Below are 16,088 nucleotides of genomic sequence, written 5' to 3' on the forward strand. Positions count from 1 at the left end.
CCAAGATCAAATTTTCAATGTATTTATTAAAAATCGCACTGTTTTCGGTCGACGTGGCAGTATAATCTGATTTTAGAACAATTCATTTCAAAATAGGTAAAGTTGGAATTGTTTATCTTGGTGACATCAGAATAATTACTGGTCACCATTCTTTGTCGTTCTTATTTTTTCAACACCGGTGATAACGTACGAATATGAAATAATTTAGAGTATCATCATATAGATACTAAGCCGTTTATATTTGGCAATATCAATATCAGATTAAGCACCAATCACTATTCTTTGTCATTTTCATTTTGTTTTAAATGTGTGTGCAAAGTGATAACAAATGGACACGAAATAACGTATCATATAGATAATAAGCCGGTCTTTTTTTGCATTATTGTAAAGACGTTAAAAAAAGGAAAGGAAAGGAAGAAAATATAAAATTGAACATCTCATTTACCGGTCGACTTTGTTGTTTTCTAGCCAATTCGAAATCAGCTTGCACACTTCCGGTAAAACAGCTTTAAAACGAGGTCAATGATAATTTTACTCTTTGATTGGTTCTGAGCGGAAATTAATGATAAACAATTTTGCTTATTTGCATTGGACTTACAGTAAGTTGAGATTTCGCAAGTCCTCGAAGGTATCTTCTCGGATGCAGCTTATCTTGTTGGCGTTCAGGAGTCTGGCAGGGGTAAAGAAGAAGAGAATTGGTATCAATATACGTACACACACAAAACACACACACATACACACATATGTCTACATAATAAGAACAACGAAAAGGTCTTTTTAACAATTTAGTGCAGGTTTTCGACATACTCGATCCTCAGAAAGTACTATACATCCTTATATATTTTAAATATTTGTCAGAATTAAAGAGGATAAAGACGCATAACAGACTTCTGGTTATTGAGTCTACGGTGAAACTGCAGCAAATAATTACATCCCTTTTAATAATTATTCATTATTGTTAATACGCTCTATTGGGCTCCTTGTGCAAGATCTGCTTTTTCTGTTCAGATTAGAAGAGATGGGTCCCTCCCCCCACATACGCACGCTCGCACACACACACACACACACACACACACACACACACACACACACACACACACACACACACACACATGTATATATATCTACTAGCAGAGAGACCTGATCTTGCGCGGAATTAAATAAGTATCAACGAATGTTTCACCCTCTCATATTTTATTGTCATCGAAATCAGTGAAATCGCCATTTTTCAATCAAATCGATTAAATGCCTGCTCTAGTTGGGGACCCATCGCGGTGCACCGGGAGAAGCTTCACATACCTCCCCGCAGTTACTTAGTCCATAATACATTTTAGTTTAGATTGCACTGTAGAGAACCTATTGATTCCACCTGTTGATTTTATGAAAATATTTTTCTATAATGACTTGAATTAAAGTTTAAAATGCAAAAGTCAAGTATCATGCTTCAGTTGTGCTCTAAACGGAAACTTTTATTTCGGACGCGCCCCTGTCATATCAAAGAACCTTTCTGGTTGTGCGATAATAAAAATTCTCAAATGCACGCGTGATCTTAGGTTGTATAAGGCGTTGACTTTAATCAAAGTCGCCTGTTTCTTCTTTCATTTGATTTTTTCGTTTATCGATTATTCATACTTATCGAAGACACTCCGATATAAAACCTTTCTAAAAACACTGCCACAGTCGTTTAGGAGTCCATAGGGAACAAACTCACAAAGTTCCTTTTATATAATGATAGAGTATATATATATATATATATATATATATATATATATATATATATATATATATATATAACTACTTCATTTACTCACATAAAATTAATATACGAAAGTATAGATTTATGCGTAAACTTTAAGTATTTACTTCAAAAGTGCTCAATACGTAGGTAGAGCTAGTTAGTAATTTATAAAATATATATGGCGATTAAGCTACACTGAATATTCGGCGTTTCATCCACTCTATATATATATAAGAAAATTGCAGAAAGTAAGAGTGTAATATCTTTATTTATATATGTGTTACAGAAGATCAGAAAACTATCGATACCGTCGGTTTCAAAAACAAACAAAAAGGGACCCATATATGGTCGCTTATGTTAGACTCTCTAAGCCTCTGTTTATAATGTGTCCTCGGGTGTTTTTTTATCTTCTGCAACCCCTATTAATTCATATTACATATTTTTTTTTTCGATATACAAGCATCAGTATAGATTCAAACAACTGGCCCACCTACCAATCAACGGGTTTGAACTTATAGCCCTGGATCTTGTAATCCAACGACATTGACCCCCATTTTTACGGCATATCAATCCATTTTAGGTTATTTAAGGTCGAATCCTGTATTTTGGAAAAGTCTTTTAGCTTCGAGCCAAGAAAAGTCTCCCACAATCTTCAAATCACAGTAGCATTTGCTTGATATGGTTTGTCTTATGGCATATCAACAATCATAAGTAATTTAATGCCTAATAGAATTATCAAATGTAATTCTATAGGTAGGATATTTATTTATACTAGCGGGAGCTGTGGAAATTCCATAGCGGCATCTTTCACATGTAATATATTGCTGCTGGCCATTCTTTTACGTTCAGCGTAAATCCCTCGAGTGAATGGAGACCCCTCGATAATATTGTACCTATTTACTATGCCTCCCCACGGGACGGAGTTAGACACCAGGGTCGTTTTTTAACGTGGAGAAAAGGCACAAAAATAAAAAATTGTCCCAGTCGTGAAGGATTGCTCCTCCACCGAAAGAGAACAAGAAATGGAAGTGCAGCATCTGAAGAACAGATACTACACTTTGATCTTGACCAAAAGGCCAAGCCCTTTTGTTAAAACTATAAAAGTATTTATCTAAGTAATCTGATTAATGTAGTGTCAAAATATATCTGGTTATTACGGTTTATCTCTAATATCCTTATAGGAGTCTGTGACATATTTATAGTGTATGGACGACCGGCGCGAACGAAAACCCCACGATATCATTATACCATTTTTAAACAGAACAGATACTACCAGTAGATCCTAGACAGAAGACCAAGAAGATTTTTTTTTGGTTTCACGTAGGCCCATTTAATTTTTTTTTTTTTTTTTTACAATGCGTCTTCAATGATCGGGAGATCTTATTTATTAAAAAGGAAGATAGACGGTGATAACTAGGGCTGTACAAACAGCATATTCTTTTCATTGTTTTGACTTGAGTATATATCCGTTAATATCTTATATGTTTTTATATAGACAGATGTGGTTCGCGGGCGATTGACTGTCTAACTGTGTCCGAGAGTGAAAAGAATGAAGAGAATAGTCTGTTGTCATAGCTCTAGTGATAACATGCTACGAACATTAAATTAGCGTCTCTATATACTAATTTAATATTCATAGTAGGTTAGCACCTTTTATCCTTCTTTTTTAATAAATAGGATCTCCCGATCGAATAATTTATAATCTGGAGACTGTGATACACGTACGTACGTTAAAGGTACTACCGTATTAATATGATATGTAGATTCCTAGAAGACGTTTTTTTTTTACCAGAATAAGAATTACTCTTAGAATATTTACTCATAGAATATTTACTCATAGAAGGAATGTTATGTAATAGGTCGAACACAAGAAAGTGTCGATCTATCTATTTAGTTATCTATTTCTGTATCTTGGTCTATCTATATCTATATCTATATCTATCTATATAGAGAGATGGGCGGGAGATGAATATGAAGAATATTTATAAGATCTGACAAATATGGTAAATCATATTGTAGACGTTTACCGGAAGAGATGGTCAGCTGATCGGATCTGCGTGTGAGTCACGCGATCAGGTTAGTTGGAGATCAGAGAGTTGGAATTTGGACGTAGAGCAGACGGTTTAACAGATCACCCCCCCCCTTTCACTGGGGAGGGAGCTGACGTGTGTGAAAATAGAGACCTACAAGCAAACCACGCAAGTAAAGATATTCAGTTTCCATTCTTCTGCGATCGACACCTGGAAAGTGAATAAAAACTATATAAAACCAATCATCGTCTTGGAATCAATGAGTTTCATCTAAACATGTTCCAGTCTCCCCTCCAAGAACAAGATGAATTCCCGGTGGACAAGATCAACGACGCACGAAGTTAAGGTATGTCCAAAATACATGTATCACACACGCACGCGCGCACACACGTACACGCATATGAACAATTAGATATGAATATATCATAAATAGACAGCAGCAATATAAGCTAGAGTTCAAATAGTGAAGAATCATCAACAATAAACGCATATCAACATTTAGACGATTATACAACAGGTTGTTTTGGTGCCTTTTTGGAACATGACAATATAACAGGAAATTCTAGTGAGAGCGGGAGGCATTGTTCTTAGAAAACATTACTCTTTGGCAGCATTAATCTTTGTTCTCAACGTCGAAGAATCGAATTGAATAATACGGTTGGGAATAAACATAGATACTAGGTCATGATCAGCCAATTGTACGGATCAGGTTTCTCTGACATACCGAATCTAAGGTGGAGAAAATTCTTGGTTTTGTAGAGTGGAAAGAAATCCAATAGAGTGCTCGATTATTTAATAAGAGCATAATAATTATTTATAATATTTCAGAAGTTCAGATCAACATGGTATCTTACTTTTCAACTTGAAGGCACCCAAGCTAAAAAAAAAAAATATATGCGAAGTTTTTCTTGATTTTCATTATAAAAATGATGAGATAATCCATGAAACTGCAGCAAAGTCTAAGGATAAAACACCAGCTCCCCCTCCCTCTCTTTCTCTTTATTTCTCTCCCTTTCTCTTACATATATATATATATATATATATATATATATATATATATATATATATATATATATATATATATCTATATTGATGTGAAAGGAACATAAATTAAATAGGTTCCTACACACAATGTAATTAATAAGAAAATAATATACAAATAAACTAACAAATAACATATAATTATCAAATATATATAGTAAATAAATAATAAGTGACAACAAAAAACAATAACAACATTAATAATAATAATAATAATAATAAAAAACAAAGAAAATAAAATCAAACAATACCTATCAATATTAAACTCAAAAGTTCATGCACTGCAGAATTAATTCCAACAACCATCTATTTGCACGGTTTCAAAACAGAGTAGAGAATCAACATTTGCTGTGAACTAAAGAAAGGATTTTATCCCGAAATATTATATTAGATTGAACCCAACATGGAGCGAGAATGAATGCAACTAATAATAATAATAATAATAATAATGATAATAATAATAAAACACAAAGTAACAAACAAAATAATTGCATCAGTTTTTCTTGCTTTAAATCCGCTTTAAATGTACGATACATTTCAACATTTAGTTGCTTCCTAAAAATCAACATCTCAAAATCTGAACTGAGCCAAGCCAAGGCACCCAAAAATGTCTTGGAACCTTCTTACATTCTTAGTGTAGTTTCACTATGGACTGGCCACCGCAAAGTCCTGGTTTAAATCCAAAAGAACATCTTTGGAAGACCTTAGGAGTGAAAGTTATGAAAAGAAATCCCACTAACACGAAGGATTTGTGGGTGAAGCTTCAAGAAGAATGGTCTAAAATTATGATCAATGATTGTCAAGAACTGATTTGTTCTTGTAGTCGAAGATGTGCAGCTTTCATTGAGAGCAGGGGCTCATTTATTAAATATTGACTGTACATGTATTTTTATTGTTTTTTTGGCTGTTTATATTGTTTTTCTCAATTTTGTCCCTTACATTTGGACGTTCCTATTTTGCAAATATATAAATAATTGTTATAATTCTTTTTCTATACTTTGCAAATGATTCAAATTTTAATATGTTGTTATGGATGATAACGACTACCAGTTGTCAAAATTTTAGCTTTTCACAGTTGTTATTTCTAACAAATATTAGGTTTTAAAATATTATCGCTTAGTTTTGGACGCTACTATATATATATATATATATATATATATATATATATATATATATATATATATATATATATATGGTAAAACTGGTAATTAGTAAAAACCTGAAGAGAGTGCTAAATACTATTGCAGAGAAAATATGTTTTATTTTTTTATTACCGTTTTATCTGTTTGGTTACATATGTTTCGGATGTTGGACCGTGTTTACGATTTAACAGCCTCGTCAGGACCTTACAGAAGTGGTTGTTAGTATTAGGAAGAAGTGTTTTAAAAGAAATACGAAAAAAAAGAAAAAAGGGGGGTTGAGGTAGGAGATAATAAGGGGGAGGGAGACGAGTATTGACAATATTTCAGTTTTGAGGGTTAAGATACATTAGATTGTATTGTGTGTGTATATATATATATATATATATATATATATATATATATATATATATGTATGTATGTATGTATGTCTAAGACCTTATATAAAGTATTACGTGCAAATAACAATTTTTTTCGAATGCTTCGTTTGCTTCCGATTTCAGATCACCGTTGTTGATATGAAACTGGAAGTAAAAAAACATCCACAGGAACGTGCTGGGTGTTCTGATAAACGCTGAAACCGCGAAACTACTGATCATGGAGATTGGACTTTAATAATATAACTATTGAATAAGCATGCAAATAGCAGTGACGAAACTATTAAAAAAAGAGCGAAAGATTAGATAGAGGGAGATGTTAGAAAAATTAGGATTAACTACTTTACTAGCAAGAAGAATGCGAAAAGGCTATTTGATTGAAACTTTTAAAATGATGGCATTTCTAAACGCGATGGCATTTTTCAAAAATAGTTCACCTCAATCTGAAAAGATATTTTGGAAACGGAAAATTTATCATTATTCAGACAATTTTTAACTTGAGAACACCAAACAGACCTCGGCATCTCTTTCGGCGGTTTCCATTTCTTTTTAATTTTTTTTTTTTACTATTTTTTTTATCACAAAACAAAGAATATTTCCGCTTGGGACTATATCTACAGGGACACTATTGAGGGAGTTGAGTAGCGAGATGTCTGTTCACATTATATTTAAACTTTTACACGTCAGTACAGTCAATGAAGCAGGGAATAGGGAGGGATATCTAAAGTCTAGCAGTCCGAGAGAAGAGACCATTTGAATAGAAGGCTTTCTGACATCGAGCTTGTTTTCCAAATTCTCGAACTGAACTTAACTGAACTCACTGATGAACTGACTAAAAACGGTGCAATTTATACTAAGGCTGTGGTTACTTAGGAGATGCAATCTCCCTTCATCTTCTAATTAACTCACTCACATCGATTCTCGCTAGAAAGATGAATGGTCAATTGTTTATGACAGATTGATTGACCTGACCCTGGTTTTCCAAGGACAGATATGATTTCATATCAGAGTCAGCGGGTAAAATCTCTGAAGCTGACAATTTCTTATGTCCTCAATCGAAATTTTACCCCCCCCAAACAATTAATTATTTCTCATTTTCGTTTGATCGGTACGTACAATTTTTATTCGGCTAAAAACACATGTACATCCCCTCTGATATCTACTAGTGGATGCATTCAATGCAATCAGGATGCGTAGGTATTATAGCAACCAGCGAACGCATTCAATCCTACCTTGCTTTGCCTAGGGGATAAATCTGCCAGGACTAGCTACACTGATGAAGCACCGGGGTTTCGCTCAAGCATTAGTGTTACAGACCTAAACAGTTAAGAAGAAACACAAGTGGTATGAGTTCAGCAGAACACGTTTCATTAAAGTACTTCCATTTTCTATTATTTGAAACTAACTAAATTGTATACGAGTCGGTCCATCGTTCAATATTTAGCGCTGCTCTATCACTTGTGGAACCGGGCTGTGTTAATGATAGGCAGCATTATTTGTGAACATTTGATATAATAAGGAGATCAAAAATTGTGATAAGTTTTTTATAGACTGAAAAAGAAAAAATGCGTTCATAATAGCTGAAAAAAAAAAATTGGAATACTTCCCCAAAAAAACTATAACAAAAAAAAAACAAACAAAAATATCCAAACAAATGTTAAGACGTCGTTAAAAGCAGAAAGCGATGTTAGCGACATTAGTAAAGCTGTAATCTTTAGCAGAAAGAGAGATAATCAATTTTCTCCTAAACAATTATCCCAAAGTGTGTATGTGGGGGGGGGGCATCAAATGAAATAACCTCTCATTAAAAGGCAACATCTCTGGCGACAGGCACAACAAACATTGACAAAAGAACATTCGCAAAAAGCAAAAGCTGAAATAGAAAAGCAGTTCCGGTGCCGCAGTAAATAGGGGAGGAGGGTCTGTTCACTTACCCGTAAGGTCTCTGTTGGCAATTCTTTGATTCTTTCTTGGTGAATACACGCATATAAATGTATTTTTTCAATTATTGAGTCACCACTCATTAAGGCAAAGAGCTACTGGAGGATACGGAATGATTGTCAACCGAAAGATGATGATCGCTCAATGGTATGAATTAAGTTTGATTACTAATGAGACAATTCATGGAAAGTAGTTGCTGACACTGGGTTTGAAGATGACGATGCTGTAATCTACAGGGAAGCAGTCCCACGTTGATGTGTTCCACAAACAGGAATCCACCGTAAAGAAGGTTTTTCCCTTGAAAGTTGCGCCGAACGTTAAGCACATACATAGAGGGAGAAAAGGAAATTTTTTTTCACTTGTGGTAGATAGACAAGTTTTTGCTGTGAATGTGAAGGAGAAACTGGTGCTTGGAGCTCAGTCGAGTACTTTCCCCCAAACTAACAAACTATAGTGTAAAGGGAGGCTAGCAACGTCGTATATAACAGAAGAGATCAACCCCCGCCACTATGTTTGGAATAACTTACGACATGTCGTGGTTACGACGTCTCGTGGTTACGATGTGTCGTTGTTACAACGTTTTTGGTTACGATGTATTGTGATTACGAAGTGTCGTGGTCTCCGTAAACGCTTAAAATTATTTTATTTCCGCTTTGAACTCTTCGCAAAAATTAGATTGTTAAACACGGCGGAAAAATGCTGCGTTATGTTGTAGTTCTATTGGTTTAACCGTGTCGTCTATTTATTCATAACTCGTGTGTCAAAATTCTCGGCAAATGTACATAACAAATACTGTCAATTTTGGGTATTCATACTATTACTAAAATTCTAAATGTTTATTTATCTATGCGTGTGTACCTATATAACTATAAAACTTTTGAACGGATGGACGGAATTAAACATTTTTTTTTCCTGAAAGGTGTGAGTTCCTAGATTGTCCTTATCTATATATGGTTCCTAACGAACAACGCCGAGTCACACAAAAAGCCCGAAATAAGCGGTTTTGGGCCGTTTCGTAAACTTGTCGAAAAAGTTATCTGCCCATGTCAACGGAATTTAGCACTGTCTGTATACAATCGCGGTAACATCTATCGGCATACGGACAGGACTTGTGGCGCAATTGCTAACGCGTCTGACTACGATCAGAAGTTCCCAGGTTCGAATCCTGGCAAGTACGTAATAATTTTAACCATCATTTTATCCAACGTTTACTCATTATTCTTACACTTAGGGTATTTTTGTTTTTTCAGTGATTTTGTTTTGTGCATATGGAAATTTCCCATACTCCGAGTTCACAAGGTAAGACGATGTTGAGTGTACTTGATTTTGTGTTTAACTCGGCGTTATATGTCCCGCTGGTATAAAAAAATGACGATTTTAATGTTGCGATAATACTTCCACAGTATGCTATAGAGTGAGGGAGAGAGAGAGAGAGAAAGAGAGGTGTTCAGTGGCAAGTTGTTTGTTGACGACTGATGACACAGGTCGACTTCCTCCGCTGTCATTTTTCTTCTCTCTGTTCGTTTTACCCGCATTCATTTGTTTATATTGACACGTCTTTTTAATTGTCAAATCAAAGCCACGTTCCAAGTGGTTGTTTACATCTTCGAAAACTTGGTCATCTGAAGAATGTTGAATTCCAAATCCCTCATACATTCCTTCCAATGTCATGATTTCTGATGACATTTCTTGGTTTGAAGACTTGTCAACCATATTTGCATATGTGCACTCAGCTCTATATGCGTGTATGCACAACCAACAATAATTTTGGCGTTGCCCAGAATACTATTCAACAAGAATACTGCGTTATCAAGAGTTGCACTAGAGCTGGCGGATTCTATACACTTCGCTCGGGCGACGTTTGGCTTCCTTGGACGCTACGTTATTTCGTCTCCGCTGCTTTATTTCGTTCCTTTAATAGTATCACCCCCACTCAGTGAATAATAATGACCTTTCTCGCAACAGTGTTTGTAAGAAGAATGTCATCCCAAGAGCGATGGAGTGAAATTAGACATTTTGGAACGCTTCGAAGCCATTATTTCGACGTGTTCAGATTAACGTCAAACTTCGGATTAAGGCGCATATGCGTTTAAACTCGAGCACTACCTGTATAGTCATTCGGTTGCTTTCTGAACCATTTTGTACATTAATTTAATAGATTGACGTGACATACAGATTATGCGAGAGAAGGAGCACGGTCACATTTTATTCAGAAAATATCCGGAAATAAATGTCGTTGTTCCCCCCACCCCCAAAAAAACTTCGGAGCCGAGTTATTACTTGTTTTATGTTCCTTGCAAGTACTCTATTACAACGTGTTGGGTCCTGAGTTTCTACACGTTAACGCGAGTGTAAACGTGTGTAGCGTTACAGATGGTCGGATCTGTTTTTAGCCCCATCTTGCCATAGCCACTTTTGATCTCCCATTTCCGTCCTCAGGCGATTGAGCGTCCTCCACTGGGCCCCGTAGTGCTTCTGAGCCAGAAGGTAGTGCTTCGGAGGGGTGTGGATTCCCATGTCGGTAACAAGAGGGGGAAGTCATAAGGCTATTGCGGCATTAATAGCAGAAGCGATAGTTAGCGTTTACAAAAAAAAAAAAAAAAAAAAAGCAAAAAGAAAACGAAAGAACGAACAGCAAGAAGTCATGTTAAGTATTAATAACAAAAAGTAGTTAATTAAGGTGTTAATAACAGAATGATTAGCGACGGTGGCGGCGGCGTAGGCGGAGGTGGAGAAGAAGTGTTGTTAGACGCGGTGCGGCGGCCAGGTATATGGGTTTATACTCACAGTAATTGCAAAGATGTTAAGCCACGAAATATCCCTTGAGGGAGATCGTTAATTTTGTTTCCGTAGAGGATCCTGTAGTGAGAGAGAAAAACTTGCAAATATGACACAACTGTTTGAAATAGCGCGTTGCGTGATCCGTCGAGCGTCAGTCGTCAAGTCTAACGACCGACGAAGAAGAGATAGTCACATTTTTTCTACGGCGTCTTTGTTCGCCTCGCTTTTCATGCATAACTTTAATAACACTGGCATTTGCACCAGCGGAATAACATGTAAAAAAAAAAAAAAAAAAAAAAATTCCAGTTAAAAAAAAAAAGTCATAATAATGAGAATAAATCTTCGGCATCCATATTGTTTTTAATGTTTTCATATCTCCGGCGTCTTTTACAATGTAGAAATATTGATCTATTAATTATAACACGTGCCAGTGTGAACTACAATTGGCACAGACATTAATACCGTTCCTATTTACAACAAGAGAATGTGTGTCGTCAGTCGCCGACATTCGCCTTTACCTAACGGTAACGAAGAAAAAAATAAACAAACAAACAAACAAACAGACAAAAATAAATAAATAAATTAATAAATAAATAAATAAATAAATAAAAAGGTTTAATTCGTTGAGGAAAATCGGATGTCGGCTGAAACATTTTATTTATTTTCCATTTTTGAAAAAACAAACAAACAAACAAACAAAAAAACAAAACTCGACACCGAAATTGTATTTAAAATTTTTTTAATATAAATAAATAAAATGATATTAGGCAGCCTTAGAATGCATCTTTATACATTGATTATATTTTATATTTATGTGCGGGACTTATATGCACACATGTGACTGACGTCAGTGACACCATTAAGTAAATCTAATATTAGCACACACCCTTCTCATAACTTTTGACCTATCAGCGATTGCAGTAGCTGCTCAGAGGTTAAAATTAAAAAAAAAAAAAGAACTTGGTAGCATAAGTCGACTAAACGTGTTATTTCTACGCATGCGTAAATATACTTTTATAGCTTTAACAACGTTAAGTTTGAATATTTTATTTGCGTATGAACGTGCCTAAAATGATTACGAATAATGCTGTAGAGTGTTTTGGTTTCGATTCCCGCTGATGGTACTCAATTCATATATATATATTTTTTAACTTTTGAAACACTGCTATATATTGTGTGCAATATATTAATTAATAGAAAAGTGGCTCTACATTAATAAATACGAAATCTGCAAAGAATTAAAATATCATATTTAAGCGTATTTAACGACCGGGCGACGACGGAAAGCCTGCTAGTCTCTATATAAAGTTAGATATGTGTATACATATTTATATGCACAGAATTACTTATCAACTAATTAACCGATAATCATGAGTGTTGGAACACAGATATTATGTACAATGAGTATGTTAAAGTCGGCTATATTTAGTTCCGTTTAGTTTTATACAAAGAGTTTAAAAGTTGTAAAAACTTTCGTGAAAATTTACTTCAGATTTTTTTTTTTGCGAAATTTTAAGAATATGTATTAGACAGCAATTACCATTACTAAATATTACCCAAATTTCAATCGTAGCGGGTACATATGGACACAACCATTTGAAAATTCAAATATTTCAGATTTGCATTGAATTTGATATATAGCCCGTAGACACTATGTATGCAAGCATCCCAGTATTTCAATATCTTTTTTTTTTTTTTACAACCATTTAAGCTTAAGTTTTAAACTTTAGATTTTTTCTAAATTGGAGTAAGCCTTGTAGGCATAAGGTTTAATATCATTATATATTGGTTTTAATCTTCGTGAAGGAACATATGTTGGTATAAAGCTTCTGTTCATGGACTAAATAATAATAATAATAATAATAATAATAATAATAATAATAATAATAATAATAATAAATAAATAAATTAATGTTGGTAGCTCTATTTTTTTTTAAATATACACTTTTCTCTCGTTAAACCACGTCACCCTCGCTCGTGCGTATCCACTATATATATATATATATATATATATATATATATATATATATATATATATATATACACACGTATGTGTGTGTGTGTGTGTGTGTGTGTGTAACCTATATTTCTATATATATGCATATATATGTAAGCAATATTTATTTATACATGTATAAAAAAAGATCAGAAAAACATCAGTAACGTCGGTTTCGAATCTAAACAAAGGGGACCAATTTCTCGTCGCCTAAGTTGAACTCATCAGGTTGTTTATATGTCTCCCTGCAGCATTATATATATATATATATATATATATATATATATATATATATATATATATATATGTATATATATATATATATATATATACATACATTAGAGAGGAATTGAAAGATAAAGAAAGAAAGAGAAGAAAGAAAGAGAGATGTGTGTGTGTGTGTGCTCGCCAAATAAATCCAAACACATCGTGTACAAGATGTCCATAAAGTCTCTTTATAATTAAAAACATGAACTTGATGATATATCTTGACCAGATGAAATAAAATAATCAGTATCTATAAAATATTTTATTAACAGTATATTCTTGTATTTCAGATTGTTAAGCAACGGAAGGAGAACTTCTACGGGAAATTGCTTCTTGAAAATGGCCGCTTCTTGAAAATAGCCGCTTCTAAAAAAGCACAATGTGTATCACAGCTTAATGAAACAAAATCGCATGTGCAGACCCAAAGAAACTAAAAATCTAAGCACGGAAGAGAACCTCGATTCTCGTTCTTCAATTTGTGAATGGTTAAAGAAATTCATGGAGACAGGGCCAGTGTCGCCTAAAGAACTGAGTTGGCGACCAACAACCAACAATATACGAGGAAGACATCAAGCGTGTAAGAGACGCTTTTGATTGTTCGCTTGTTTTTGTTTGTTTTCGAAGCCAATGCACACTGTTGACAAACAGTTGGCATTATCATGTTCAAAGGCGCACAAGGCGATACACAAGAACTCACGGTTGTAACGCTTACAAAGTGCAACAGGTTCACACACTTGAACCAAATCATAAACCAAAACGAATTGAATGTGCACCATTTGGCAAGAAGCAAAGTGTAGTATCTGTTCTGATGCTACATCTTATATATATATATATATATATATATATATATATATATATATATATATATATAGTAAGAGGTGGAGCGTATTGGAAATCAGAGGAGACATAAATACACACACATACACACACATATATATATACACATATAAAGAGATAGATAAATAGATATGTTTACAGATGTATACAAATGTATACACATTTAAGATTTTTTGTTTTAGCGATATTAACAGCTTCGAAATGCTACTATTTATTTATTTATTTTTGCTATAAATATATATGTTACTTGTTTTTGTTTTTGGGATACGTTTTTGAATGAATTCAATTATTAACGAAAGTGCTTTTTTCTTTTTTTTTTTTTTTAGCTAAATGCGAGTTGGGAATAATTTCCCCTTTAACCAATTTGGTACACCCAAATGGAGAGCGGTATATATATTGTTTTTAAAATATAATAATCCATATATATATATATATATATATATATTGTTTTTAAAATATAATAATCCATATATATATATATATATATTGTTTTTAAAATATAATAATCCATATATATATATATATATATATATATATATATATATATATGTGTGTGTGTGTGTGTGTGTGTTATTACTTCATCTAATCACATAAATTAATATATGAAGATACAATTTTACGCGTAAATTTTCAGTATTTACTTTAACAGTGGTCAATACATAGGTAGAGCTAGGTAGTAAGCTATAAAAAGTTACGCGTTTCATTCTCGTAACTTTTTATATATTTTTTTATATGGAGCGATTCATTTATATATATATATATATATATATATATATATATATATCAATGAATCGCTCCATATTTTTTATGGGACGTATTTTTGTTTATTTGTTATTACTAAATATTATTACGTACATAAAAGCTATACCCATGGACATGCATGTTTCTAGCTGCAAGCCGTCATCAGCATGGGTTATAGCAAAGATCGAACTCAAGACATCAGCATCTATAGTCTGGCGCTCTACCAATGAGCTACAATTGCTCACCACATGAATACACGGTTTTTATCGCTTTTTTTTTAAATTAAGATTTGTTGTTGTTTTTAGCGATATTAACAGTCTCCAAACACTGTTATTTATTTTTTGTATATATACATATACATACATACATTATATATATATATATATATATATATATATATATATATATATATATATATATGTATGTATATATATATGTGTGTGTATATATATAAGAATATGTATATATATATATACATATATATATATAATCATGATTGTTATTTTGTTGAATGCAAAATACACACAACCTATTCCTCATGTTGGGACACGAAGGCATACACATGCGCACACCCACATATACAGAAAATATGCAAGACACACACAAGCACACGCACACAGACACTTGCGCGCATATACGCAAACACATGCACATGCCCACTCATATAATCATGCGCGTTTGTACACAGGCACTCAACAAGCAAACAACACGAAAAAAGAGATTGAAATCAGGAAAGGCAAGCTGTATTCTTGTTAAATCTTTCAAAAAACACAAATCAGCCATTTTCTTACTTAATCCTTTTAGCTCAATAACACTGATAGGAAAACGATTTCGGCCTGGTATTATTCAACTTTTTCACTCAGTATGGAAATAGAAAATTTTTGTCCTTTAGTTCTCACATTCCATGTCCGATGTTTCTGACAAAGGAGGAAGAATTGTTGTTTCATGGGCTGAAATCTATCCATCTAAGACTTATCGTTTGCTAGTTTTCGACTTCAAAGTATTTTTTTAAAATCCCTACACCAAGTGTCGTCATGTCTTGTCTGGAACGATTTCCCAAATTCCTTTATAAAATTCACAATTCTTTCTGTAATCCAACCATATTCAATACAAATAAACGTCAGTCTAATCCTGCCCACCAGGTTTTAGTCATGAATCTTTGTATGATCACCGTTAAATGATTAGTGACATGCAATATTG

At 33.6% G+C, this 16,088-nt stretch overlaps 1 protein-coding gene across 3 annotated transcripts in view; it reads right to left on the reverse strand.

Moving 5' to 3' along the window:
• LOC145242163 (slit homolog 2 protein-like) overlaps positions 1-16,088 on the reverse strand; it is a 594,752-nt gene that overhangs the window by 107,433 nt on the left and 471,231 nt on the right. For 2 of the 3 annotated variants that reach the window (XM_080105142.1, XM_080105140.1), the window contains exons 12-13: positions 11,054-11,125; positions 599-670 (exon numbers count right to left, since the gene is read on the reverse strand). In XM_080105142.1, coding sequence (XP_079961268.1) covers positions 599-670; positions 11,054-11,125 — 144 coding nt within the window. The remainder of the gene's footprint in view (positions 1-598; positions 671-11,053; positions 11,126-16,088) is intronic. The other variant, XM_080105141.1, reaches the window with a different exon arrangement.

This window comes from Euprymna scolopes, chromosome 21 (genome assembly GCF_053919585.1).
Source record: "Euprymna scolopes isolate OS-2025 chromosome 21, ASM5391958v1, whole genome shotgun sequence".
NCBI lineage: Eukaryota > Metazoa > Mollusca > Cephalopoda > Sepiida > Sepiolidae > Euprymna > Euprymna scolopes.